Below are 13,992 nucleotides of genomic sequence, written 5' to 3'. Positions count from 1 at the left end.
CCCACTTGGACCTGAAGACCTCTTTCCGGGTGGCAACGAGATGGATGTCGATGAGGATACCGATCCTTCCATGCCACCGTCCGGAACACCGAACCACCCCATCGAGGTTTCAGATGGGTCACCGTTTGTGGGATCACCTTACAATGGTCCCGACAGTTACCATAACTCTCCCAAGCACCAGTCCTACCACAGCTCTCCCCTGTACTCCCAGCAGCAGCCTCAGCAGCAGCAGGATCCTTCTGAGGGTTTCTGGTGCGACGTGGTCACTCCGCCGCCGCCACCACCTCCGGTTTTGCCTCCTCCGCCTCCAAGACGAAAAGGGAGGAACGCACGTATGTCTACACGAGGGGGAATTCGCATCGGCACCCCTCCGCATTCTGGTAGCAGCCGATACTCGCCTCTGCGCGAAGAGCCTGAGATGGGGGAATCTTCGCATCCTGTCTCAGAAGTAACCTCTGCGCCTATCGCGCCACTGCCACCGCAGAACTTTGGAGAGCCAATCCCGACTTATGCTAGCTCGGCACCGTTCAATCCTTTCGAGCAGATATACCCTCCGGGTTATGACTATACAGGAGATCCCTACTGGATAGCTTCGAACTACAGCTCTCTCCCACCGGAAGGTCCTTTTGGAGGTACCTGGGCTACGGGGCAATCGACTTTTGGATACCCCTCGCATGGATACCAGCAGCCGTTGCCTCCTCAGCCACCGCAGTATCCGCCACCGCCGCAGGCACCGATGATGTCGCCACCTCAAGTTCAAGAAATCCTGCAAGGGATAGATAATGTGCGGCGAGAGATGCGACATGAACTGCGGGAAGAACGCCGACATAACCGCGGGATGTTTAAGAAGATGGTAGACTTGATCAAGGGAAAAGGCAAGAAGGATTATTAAATCCTTGTTTGTTAGCTTATTTACTCATGTCCCTACGAGGACGTTTATTTCAGTACTCTGCCCCTGCGTGGGCATATTCTACCTTTCTGTACTCTGCTCCTGCGAGGGCATATTTTCTTGTTCTACCCCTGCGTGGGTATGTTTGTTTCTGTTTAACCCCTGCGTGGGTTTGTTTGTCTGTTGTTTGCTTAGCTCCTGCGTGGGCATGTTGTTTGAGTAAAAGTCCCGTTTAGGGCAAACTTATGTGAGTTGAATTTATTTGAAATGGTTAAATTAAGTTTTTCATTTTAAAATTTTATGCATGAATATAATAAATGAAAGAATAGCGATTTTATTTTAATTTACCATTTTAATAATAAGAATCTTAAAAAGGTAAAACCTAGCTTGAATGTCATGATAAAAGACCTGGCCAATATGGTAGAACCTGTTTAAAAAGATTCAAATCTCTGTTAACATCTGAAAACATGTTGACAATCTTGGCTAGCGTGATTTGTGAAATCACACATGCCGCCCTTATAATAAATTATCCAAATTTATATCTTTATATATATATCTGATTGTGACTTGATGCCTACGGGATATAACTAATGTCACATAAAGCAAAAAGGCAGCCGTGGTTTATAGACTCCCTGCCAAGCAAAGGATTATTTGTTTTAATGATACAATTCTAATCCTATAAAAATCTAAATTTAAAATTTAGAAAATTGTCCAAGTGACTAGGCCTATTGTGCCAATATATATATTTCATTCTATGGTAAAATTGCTAATAAAAAGTCCTGAATGAAATTATTTAAATTAACTAATATGGCTTTTAATACAATAGTTAATAAATCGTCAAGAACGATAATACTGTTAGGTTTCTAAATAGACCTTGTCCTTACTTTTATGTAGCTCCTAAAGCTACATGGCTAAGTCGGAAGAAACAAACAGTCATACTGAGGAAAACCCTGGTGACACTAAGATTCATGTAACTGGTGCGGAACTACAAGCATTGGTAGAGAATGCTGTTACCAAGGCCATCGAAAGGCAGTTCAGGGAATCAAGCGGGACCCGAAGTAGGACCCGAACCGCATCACATTTCAAATCCAAGACTCATTCGGAGGCTCATAGCAAACCGCCCTCTAAGAAAGATATATCTAAGAAAGATGAGCTAAAGAAGGATGATGAGGATAATCACTCCTCAAACCACAGCAGTGTCCCGAAAAAGGAGATCAAGCAGAAACATGAAACGCACAGCAAGTCCTGTACGTATAAATACTTCGTCTCATGCAAACCCAGAGACTTTACTGGGGAGAAGGGAGCAGTCGACTGTATGACCTGGTTAGATGAGATGGATACAGTTGTAGATATCAGCGAGTGTGCTGATCGGGATGTAGTGAAGTACGTGTCCCAATCATTCAAAGGGGACGCACTGGCGTGGTGGAAATCTCTCTTACAAGCTGCCGGAAAGGCCACACTTTATAGTATGTCATGGGAACAGTTCGTAACCCTTATTAAAGAAAACTTTTGCCCACAACACGAAGTTGAAAGGATCGAGTCAGACTTCGTATCCTTGGTGATGAAGAATCTAGACTGCCAGGCATATCTCACCACCTTCAATACTCTATCTCGATTGGTTCCATATTTGGTAACCCCAGAGCCGAGAAGGATTGCCCGTTTTATTGGGGGTTTGGCGCCTGAGATTAAGGAAAGCGTAAAGGCATCGAGGCCTACAACGTTCAGATAAGTAGCTGATCTATCTCTCTCTCTCACCCAGGATGTAGTCAGGTTGAGAGCTCTTAAGAACTCGGAAGAGAACAAGAGGAAGCGTGAGGACGATACCTCACGAAGATCGGAGAAGAGACACCGAGGGAATAACGACCACAGGAAAGGGTCGGGATTCAGGAAGGATGGGCAACAATCAGGAGAGAAGCCCAGATGTAAAACTTGCAGGAAGAACCACTTTGGGAAGTGTCGATTTGAGTCGAAATCCCAGTCTCACGCAAAACAATGTGGAATCTGCAGATCCACAGATCATATAACCTTGGAATGCAAGAAGCTAAAGGATGCAACTTGTTATGGTTGCAATGAGAAAGGGCACATTCGGCCTAATTGCCCAAAGTTCGCTAAGAAAGCCGATGATGGAAAGAAGACTAATGCGAGAGTCTTCAAAATGGACGCTAAGGAAGCAGTTCAAGATGACAACGTTATTACAGGTACTTTTCTTGTAAACGATGTTTTTGCTAGAGTCCTGTTTGATTCAGGAGCTGATAAGTCATTTGTAGATGATAAGTTCTGTAAGTTGTTAAACCTACCTGTTAAAACCTTAAATGTGAAGTATGAAATGGAATTAGCTGATGGAACGATAGAAACCGCCTTAACTGTGTTAGATGGATGTGTTATATCCATTAGGAATCATTCTTTCCCATTATCCTTGCTTCCCTTTAAGCTAGCCGGATTCGATATACTGATAGGTATGGATTGGTAATCGCGTAACCAAGCCCAGATTGTGTGCAGCAGAAAGCAAGTGGTAGTTAAGACTCCGTCTGGTGAGTCACTCACTATCCAAGGAGATACCCAGCATGGATTGCCTGAGCAAGTGTCCATGCTCAAAGCATCCAGATGTCTGCAGAAGGGTTGTGTCATTTATATGACGCAAGTTACTATTGATGAGCCAAAGCCAAGGATTGAAGACATCCCTGTCATCTCAGAATACCCAGAAGAATTCCCTGAAGAACTACCTGGTTTACCACCGGATAGACAAGTGGAATTTCGAATTGACATTATTCCGGGTGCGGCACCAGTAGCAAGAGCACCATATAGGTTGGCACCAACGGAGATGAAGGAGTTAAGGACGCAGTTAGATGATCTATTAGCTAAAGGTTTTTAGGCCTAGCTCGTCTCCTTGGGGAGCGCCAATCTTGTTTGTTAAAAAGAAGGATGGATCGATGCGTCTGTTCATCGATTACCGTGAGCTTAACAAAGTCACTATCAAGAATAGATATCCATTACCCAGGATCGACGATCTGTTCGATCAATTGCAAGGAGCAAGCTACTTTTCAAAGATCGACCTAAGGTCAGGCTATCATCAGTTGAAGGTCAAGGATGAAGATGTGCACAAGACAGCGTTTAGGACTCGTTATGGACATTACGAGTTCCTAGTGATGCCTTTTGGGCTCACTAACGCACCAGCCGCATTCATGGATCTCATGAATCGCGTCTACAAGCCTTATCTAGATAAATTCATCATCGTCTTTATAGACGACATCCTTATCTACTCGAAGAACCAAGCCGACCATGAGAAACACCTTCGTTGTATTCTCAAACTTCTACATCATGAGCAACTTTATGCCAAATTTTCAAAGTGTGAATTTTGGCTTCGAGAAGTCCAATTCCTTGGACATGTGGTAAGTGAGCGTGGTATCCAAGTAGATCCCGCTAAGGTAGAAGCAGTTATGAATTGGCAGGAGCCAAAGACTCCTACCGAGATTCGCAGTTTCCTAGGATTAGCAGGATACTATAGGCAATTCATCGAGAATTTTTCAAGGATAGCTGCGCCCCTAACTTCGTTGACTCGTAAGAAGATTAAGTTTGATTGGGGCCCTAAGCAGCAGGAATCCTTTGACATTTTGAAAAAGAAGTTGAGCAATGCGCCAGTGTTAACGTTGCCTGATGGTATAGAAGAATTCGTGGTATATTGCGATGCGTCACACACCGGTATGGGCTGTGTACTCATGCAAAGAGGCAAGGTCATTGCCTATGCTTCACGACAATTAAAGGTGCACGAGAAGAATTACACCACCCACGACTTGTAACTGGGTGTCGTTGTATTTGCATTGAAACTGTGGAGACATTACTTATACGGAACCAAGTGCGTGATCTATTCGGATCACAAAAGCCTTCAACATTTGTTTAATCAGAAGGAATTAAACATGCGACAAAGACGATGGATGGAAACTTTAAATGACTACGACTGTGAGATGAGATACCATCCAGGCAAGGCAAATGTAGTTGCTGACGCCTTGAGCAGAAAAGAAAGAGTGAAGCCGATAAGGATCAATGCCAAGCGCATAGAAATAAGAAATAATTTGAACGAAAGGGTGTTAGCTGCACAGAAGGAAGCTGTGTTGGAAGCTAACTATCCTGAAGAAAAGCTAGGAGTAACTAAGGAGCAGTTATCCTGTGACAAGGATGGAATGCTAAGACTAAATGGGCGAATATGGGTTCCAGTTTACGGAGGACTACGAGATGTTATCCTCCAGGAAGCCCACAGCTCCAAATATTCTGTTCATCCTGGAGCTGATAAAATGTACCAGGATCTAAAGGCAAACTACTGGTGGATTGGTTTGAAAAAGTCTGTAGCTGAGCATGTAGCTAAATGTTTGACTTGTGCACAAGTCAAAGCTGAGCATCAGAAGCCGTCAGGTTTGCTCCAACAACCTGAAATTCCCACATGGAAATGGGAAATGGTGACAATGGATTTCATCACCAAGTTGCCAAAGACGAGAAAGGGAAATGATACTATATGGGTCATAGTAGATAGACTGACGAAGTCAGCTCATTTTCTACCCATCAAGGAGACTTATAGCTCCGATATGTTAGCTTAATTATACGTTGATAAGATTGTAGCGCTGCATGGTATACCTGTATCTATCATCTCTGATAGAGATACTAGATATACGTCTCATTTTTGGAAGAGTTTCCAACAATCTTTGGGCAATCGTTTGAATTTCAGTACGGCTTATCATCCTCAGACTGATGGTCATAGTGAGCGTACTATTCAAACTTTAGAAGACATGCTTCGTGCATGTGCGATCGACTTGGGTGGTAGTTGGGATAAGAACCTACCACTAATTGAATTCTCTTACAACAATAGCTACCATTCCAGCATAAAAGCTGCGCCTTTTGAGGCCTTATACGGTAGAAAGTGTAGATCGCCTATTTGTTGGGCAGAAGTTGGAGATGTCCAACTATCAGGACCAGAAATTGTTTTTGAGACGACGGACAAGATCGTTCAGATACGCGATCGTTTGAAAGCTGCCAGGGATAGGCAGAAGAGTTATGCGGATCCAAAGCGCAAAGATTTTCACTTCGATGTAGGTGATAAAGTGTTGCTTAAAGTATCGCCCTGGAAGGGAGTGATGCGATTTGGTAAGAAAGGCAAGCTAAGCCCGAGATACATAGGACCTTTCGAGATTATCGAACGTGTCGGGTCAGTTGCTTATAAGTTAAATTTGCCTGAAGAACTTAGCGCTATTCATAATGTGTTCCACATCTGTAATATGAAGAAGTGTTTCGCTGACGAATCACTGGTTATACCGCATACAGATATACACATAGATGAGAGTTTGATGTTCGTGGAAAGACCATTGTCGATTAAGGATCGACAGGTGAAGAAGCTTCGAAGGAAGCATGTACCTATAGTTAAGGTCAAATGGGATGCCCGTAGGGGACCCGAATACACGTGGGAAGTAGAATCCACGATGAAAGAAAAATACCCTCATTTGTTCCAGTAAATCTCGAGTTCGAGATTTCTTTTAAGGGGGTGAGGATGTAACACCTCGAAAATTTACGTCCAATAATGCATTGACACGTGTCATAAACTTTGGATATGTGAAAGTATACTTTAGAGGGACTAAAGTTGCCAAACAGTGAAAACTATGGAATATAAGGGTCCAAAGTGTCAACAATGGATAAATAAACTTTACAATAACCCTACATGGTGTTTACAACCCTAAACGGATAAATCATGGATTATACGAAGCGGAAAATGCACGAAAGTGAGGAATTACAAACTACAGGGGCCAAAAGTGTCAACATGTTGAATTTATATCTCTGAGTGATCTTTTGGCAGACCCGAAGCTTTGTAATGCTAAAATATACTCACTAGAACATGTGGTAAAAATTTCATGAAGTTTCGTTATCGTATGAGAAAGTTATGGCCAAAACCGTACATGAAGGGTTAAAAGCATCAACGCCGAATTTCATGACTTTTCGGGTGAGCGCAAAGTTAACCGAGGACTTTACCATGTTGGTAAAAGTCCCAAGGTCCTTAAAAATCAGATTTGAGAGTCTAAGGGTCAAGATAAAGGGCCAAAACCTCGTAACCAAAGAGCAGGGACCAAACTGCAAAGTTTAAACAATTTTTGTGAGTCAGCAGACCCCAAGCGGCCCGCCTGGGGCCTTACGCGGGCCGCGACCCAGCGCCCAGCTCCAAAATTCGCGATCAGCTGCTGTTGAGTCCGTTTTGTGAGTTGGTTACAGCTATCAGCACCTCCCAAACCCTCCAATCAACTCTCATGCATGTAAGGACACCTGTAGCACTCTTACAACATCTGAAACACATTAAAATCAGATCAAATGCTTCATAAATTGGGTCTTGTGTTAGAAACCAAGAACTCTTGCAACTTCAAAAAATTCACAAGGCAACTTCTGGAGCTCTCTGGACGACAAGGCACCTTCATAGTGATATCTAAGCTTCATTAGGACTCTTGTAAGCATTCATAACCTTCTCTAATTCGTTCTAGCTTAGATTATTAGCCGAAAGTCAATCCGTCGTAACTATAGTTTGACTTTTTGATTAAACGGAAATGGCTCAGTCATTTCTCAAATTGAAAGTACCTACAAGTTGGTATTTATGTGGGAAACAAACCCTCCAAAGGGTATTCTCTGATTCCCACTCTAAGCATGATTATTGTCGAGTCAAAGTTGTTCTTAAAAAGTCAACAGAACTTGTTTTTGCAAAATCTAGCATAAATAGTAATGTAGATTACATGCAATCAGTTTGATCATCAAAAATAACTTTATAATGAATGTAAGAATATGTTTTATCATGATCAACTCGACAATCTTTAGTATAAACCCGGATCGGAACCGAAAGTCTTATAAAATGACTTTTTCTTTGACTCTCGATTCGGATCCGTGCATGCATGTTTGAGATCTGCATTAGAGCTTATTTTGGACCATTTTTATTTATGTGCAACTCTCTGGAATTTTTACAACTTGATTCAATGCTTAACCGATTCATATGCATGTTTCCGATTTATGCTTAAAGTTGACTATTTTGCCCTTTTTGCTATAAAACATGATTTTTGGAAAAGTGAAAGAGTAGAAACCTTTATTACTGATTTATAAACTTGCACCGAAAATTTGATATCAGTTGGAGGTCCGGATTTAGAGTTATGCCCGATATCGTAAAACTAAAGCTTTATGTTAAATAAACGGTGTAATTAGCGTATAACCTATTTAAGCCCACTTTTTGATATAAAACTTTTTACCCACTGATGTTATATAATATTTTGGGATTTTTGAAGATTTTTATTTAATTTTTGGCTGCCCGTATCATAGGTCTCTAAGTTTGATTCGGTTAATACCGGTTTTGACCTTTTAAGCCATAAAATGAGTTTTACAAATCCTTTTGACCCCAAACCTTTTTCTACTGATTTTATTTGTTAAATAAATTATTTTGAGCATTCTGGAAATATAAAAATCTCAGCTTTCTTTTAAAAACCCGGAAACGGCTCTAAATCGCCTTTCTAAGCGTTTTTAACGCATAGTATGTACTATAACCATATTAAACATATAAGGATAATACCTACTGATGTTTTTAGCATATTTTTATAAAATAACAGTAAGTATAAGTTTTTGAACTCAGGTTTCCAGTTTTGACCGTTTAAGCCCTTGTAAAATTACCAAAATAACCCTAAGGTGCATAGTTTGATTTTAAATGATAAGTTTCATAAATGGGTCATACCCTACTGTTATAATCTGTCAAATTAAGTATATTTACTGTATAAATCAGACCTGTAACTCAGATTTCCAATTTAACTCTTTTATAATCTCTTAAATGACCAAAATGCCCTTATAAGGCATAAATTGAGTTTAAATTCATTCGGGTCATAATAGAACATAACTTGCTGATATTATAACATATTTAAAGCATATTATCTCAGGGAACTTGCATATGACTCTTATGGTTACCCGTAACGCTCTATTAGTGTTCGGTTCGGTTTATGTAACTAGTTTGCATAAATTGACCGAAACGGGTCAAACATTATCCTTTTTGTCTCAAAATCCAGAATGTGTTTAGTATACCCATATTATACAAGTATTCAAACTTGTCGGGTCTAAATCACATTCTATCCGGTCTTCGCTTAATCGTGCGTTTGAACCGTATTGTCCTTAAATCTAACCGGTCTAGGCTTAGGCTTAAATAAAGACCCGTTAGAAGTCTAATAGGTTATTATAAACCTTCGTTCCAGATTAGGAGCACCGGTAAAAGCTACTTACCTTTTCGCTTGTTGAGAATTATACTATACTCAGGTAAATACTTTTAACTTATTTTCCCTATACGGGCTTGGGTTACGGTATATAGAATACCGCTTGATCGAGCGTACAAATCTTGCACCCTTGGGTGTTCAATTGAATAATTTGATCGGCTCGTTTAAACAGTCTTGTTTTACTTTAAGCCTTTGGGGGGTTAATGACCTTGTCCCGGATATCCTTGGCATCATCTTACGAGATGGCCACGACCAGAGCACGAGGTGTAGGAGTACACCTGTCAGTGTATAACTCTTTATTGTGGTGTGTCTATTGATCTTTAACCCGGACAAGATCTGGGCTACTGAACGCACAAGTAACATGTAATTCGTTCACAAGATTATATTTCATAATTATCCCAATGATGCGTGTCAGTGTGTATATGTTTTTAATATATAATTAAGCCCCTTTTTACACTTTTAGCCAAGTTTTAAATTTATAAAACACAATATTCACTAACACTAAACACACATGTGGGCAAGTGCACCCATCGTAGACGTAGTATAGTGTTGGTAAGATACCGAGGTCGTCCAAGGACACAAGAGCTTTTAATACCGGTTTATCCTCAACGTCTAACCAAATCAAAAAGTTAGAAAAATGTTTTAAACTAAGAAAAATAAAAACTAACTAAATGCTGAAAAATAAAATAAAATAAAAACAGATAGACAAGATGAATCACTTGGTTCCGACACGTGTATTAGTATAACCTTTGATTATTTTCGCACTTTTGCACTTGTTTAAGAGATTATCTTAGTTATTGTAGTAGGCCCCTCTTTTGAAGGCGACGTTACCCTCAACCCAGTAGTTTGAGTCAGCAAGGATACAATCCTAAAGGGTCGGATTATTGAAAGATAATGAATTAAGTTATTAATGCAAATTGTGGTAGGCCCCGCTTTTGGCGGTGACGTTACCCTCGGCTAAGTAGTCTGAGTCAGCAGGGATACAGTCCTAAATAGCCGGGTTATAGTATTAATAGTAGTTAACTTATGAGGGGGTCAAAGAGTTTGGATCCCCGCCATCCAATACCTATGGGTATTGAAGGAGATCCTACTAAATTTGACCCAGGTCCCAAGCAGGACCTCTAAACGCTGAACAAGGGCAAGACCCTTACCAAACCGTTCCCTTAACCCCCGACCAGGTAGCCAACATACCTCCATATAGACCGTGTAGATATGAATGATGAAAATCTTTTATTTTATATAGACAGTAAAATAATGCCAAGACACCACGGACAAACGATAAGGAAAGATCACCTTCAACATAAGTAACTAGTTATTAAAGTCATTAATACAAAACCAAATAAAAAGTGCAAAAGATTAAAAATAAAAAGTATTATACTAAACACTTGTCTTCACCAAGTGATGTAAGAGACTTAGGCAAACATGGCCTTGATTGTCAAGAACTCTTACGATCAATCTTGGATCCCGAGACGACTTACACACTCTACGATGGACAATGGATGATGGTGGTGGATGATGGTGTTATGGTGGTGGTGGGTGGTGGATGAAGTGTGAGAGAGGTGGTGTGCCAAGGGATGAGAGAGAATGAAACCAAGCTCCTCTATTTATAGGCTGAACAGAAGGCTGGACACGGCCCCGTGTCCGCTGGACACGACCCCGTGCCCGTCTGACATTCTCTCTCTTCACTAATTGTAATTCGCAATTACAATTAATGCGCATGCTGTACTTTCACCACGCCCCCGTGCCCGCTGGACACGGCCCCGTGGTGGGCAATGGAAGCTTCTACTGGTTTGTCTTTTCTGCTGCTTCCTGGGCACGCCCCCGTGTTCGCTGGACACGGGGCGTGTTCAGACTCTGTTTCTTCTCCTTTGCCTTGGGAGGTGCCGTTGAGGGTCCGGGCAGTCCACTTTTGTTCCTTTTTTTGTATTTATGCTAGAATTAGTTGTCTTTTTGCTTCTTTTGTGATTTTGAGCTCATTTCATCCTGAAAATACAAAAGGAAGACAAAAACACTCTTTTTCCAACATTAGTACTTAAAAAGGGTTAGTTTTATGCCTTAATTGATGTTTATATGTTGCATTTTACACACATCAAATACCCCCACACTTGAACTTTTGCTTGTCCTCAAGCAAAACTCTCTAAATGTGGCTTACACTCCCAAATGGAATAGGTAGAAGAGAAGGTTTTTAGCTTGTCCTAGAGTGTCGGGAATCCAAGGTCTTTATAGATTTTATTTTTATTTATTTACAATCCTATTCGTCATGATTTATTTTGAACGTTTCATAAGATAAATTACTTATTTGGGCATCGCATGCCTTATTAAAATTCCATTTATATACAAGTTCACATACCTCACGGGAGATCACTCAACACTCGGCCGAAGGTGTATATTTTAGTGAATCACTCGAGAGCGGCATGGAACTTACGCCTTCCATAGGCTTGCCAAGCAATCAATCCTCCTTCTTTTTAACTTTTTACCTTTGTAAATATTAAGAGGACTTTTGGGTGAAGGGTTAGGCTTGGGTTAAAGGTGGGTGGTTGGGTTAGCGGTTAGTAAAAAGGGCGAAAATCGTAAAAAGCGTCGGTTTTCGTAAAATGCCTTGTTTTTAGTGACGTTTTATTTTTGAAGTATTTCTCCAAACAAGCTTTTATATAGCTTTTGTTTGATTTTGACTTCATCATTCATTTTTTTTTTTGATCACATGAAAGGGCAAGTTTACGAAAAACCGAGCTTGTTACTAAAATAAAGGGTGAAAAATAAAAAAGGTTTTTGGTGGGTAAAAAGGGTTTTGGGGTAATGAAATGAAAGGTTTAGGCTCAAACGGGCTATCTAGGGGGATTTTTGGGTAGGTGATAAAAAATTGAAAAATAATGGTTTTGAAAGAAAATGGTTAGTCCTAATGCCTCCATCATTTACTTACTTGGGTTTAAGTTAGTAAGGACCGGGAATGTATCGTCGTGGCAAGTTCTAGATTTGTAAGAACCAAACGGCTATTCACACAAGAAACGAAAAATGAGCATTTAGTCTAAAGATGTGTATATTTTTATGCTCAATAAAGGCCCAAAACTCACTTTTGTGGGAATGGGTTTTTATGTGATCAAGTATATATAATCGAATTTTTAACTAAGCTTGTCATGCCGTTTCATAGTTTTCTTATGTTGGTTCCTTTTTTATCACGACGCTATCGGTTGTAAACTTGTAAAAATATAACCTTTTTAGAACTTGTTATTCCCAACTTAAACTAAGACAAGTAAATAAAAAAAATGAAAAAGTTTTTGAAAAAATTTGGGGTGTTTAGCGGTTCCAATAGAGTTTTGTGTACGGCTTGTATTTAGGATTTTGCAAAATTTCAAGGTTTTAGTATCCCCCCACACTTAAATTACACATTGTCCTCAATGTGTCCAAAAATAATGTTTTTGGTCGATTAGAATGTGTAAAAGTGGGTTTAAAAACAAAGATTTGTGTTACTGGCATCCTGGACATGGCCCCGTGTTGACCGGGCACGGCCCCGTGGTCAAGTGCCAGTAACAAAAATTAGAGAATTGAAACAGAAGCCTGGACACGGGGGCGTGTCCGCTGAACACGGCCCGTGTCCAGTTACCTGAACTGGGTGATTTTCTGCAGGGGGCTCAGCACGGGGCCGTGTTGGTTGGACACGGCCCGTGTTGAGCCTTCTGTGATGGAGATTTTTGTCGGCTTGCTCTGTTCTTCTTGCATGGTTCCATTTTTCTCGTTCCCTTTTTCATCCATTACCACCACTAGTGTGTTTTATTTGTTAAAACAACCATCAATCTTAAAAACCATCATAACATTGCTAATCTTAGAGAGACATTACAATAAAGATAGCTAATTAACTAGGGGATACATAAGGTTATCATAAGGGTTCTACTTATTTAGGAAAATTTCGGGAATAGCTTCCCGAAGTAGAAACACTCTCTAGCCTATGGCTCCTCGGTTATCACTCAAAGCCATTCTTCTATCTCCCTTGGGAGGTAGAAGGTAGCTTCATTCTCTTCGGTGTCTTGAGGAGGAGCGCTTACCGGAACTCCTTGCACCACCCTTGGTTGAGGCACTTGGTGCATGGTGTGCCATTCGGCTGGAATGATGACCTCGGGTACTACATTCCACGCCCTTTGGGTTATCACCGGAACCAAAGGCGGGGAAGCGAGAAGGTTTAATCTCTGGTGCAGGAGATTCACTTCTCGTAGGCAGCCCTCCAAGCCTACTGTCAGATGATTAATACGGTCCACCAATGCTTCTTCTACACCCGTCATCTCGTCTATGGCTTCCCTTAAAGCGTAAACGTAGTTTACTAGGGAATCTTCTGCCGTGGACGACCTCCTTCCATTTCGGTTATTTCTCGAAGATGTTCCGCTGTTTCTGCTGGCCATTTTCTGCGAAATAAGCCGAAGATAACTAAACTTTTGCAAAACAGTACCTCGAGCACGGCCCCGTGCTCAGCGAGCACGGCCCCGTGTTCAGCTGTCTGCAGGATTTTTATCTAGTAATTCCAGGTTTTTAAATTATTTTAATACACTTTTATGGTGTTTTAAGCTCAAATAATTTAAAACAAAGTTATAGAACTAACTTTAGACAAGAATTCGTAGTAAAAACTCCTACAAACCTTTCATAGAAGGTTGGAATCATGGATTTCCAAGCTTCCATGGAGGTGATGTTTGAAAAATTTTTGGAAGAAGGAGAAATGAACAAAAGTGGAAAAGACAAGATGGTCCTTAGGAACCTTCTTTTAGCACTTACCTAGGATGGTATATGTGAAGATCCCAAGAATCTCTGCTTGGTGGAGTGGTAAAAAATGAGCAGGATTCAGGCTGCATTTAAAGA

The 13,992-nt window shown here is 40.9% G+C and overlaps 1 protein-coding gene across 1 annotated transcript; it reads left to right on the top strand.

Annotated features, from left to right (window-relative positions):
• The first annotated feature begins 334 nt into the window (after positions 1-334).
• Positions 335-892, top strand: LOC110908184 (extensin-like). Its single transcript, XM_022153086.1, has one exon. The coding sequence runs from the start codon at positions 335-337 to the stop codon at positions 890-892; it is 558 nt and encodes a 185-aa protein (XP_022008778.1).
• Positions 893-13,992: the final 13,100 nt, after the last annotated feature.

The sequence above is a fragment of the Helianthus annuus genome, chromosome 2 (genome assembly GCF_002127325.2).
Source record: "Helianthus annuus cultivar XRQ/B chromosome 2, HanXRQr2.0-SUNRISE, whole genome shotgun sequence".
NCBI lineage: Eukaryota > Viridiplantae > Streptophyta > Magnoliopsida > Asterales > Asteraceae > Helianthus > Helianthus annuus.
Note: the sequence above shows the minus strand (reverse complement) of the source record. Positions and strands in the feature narration are given on the sequence as shown.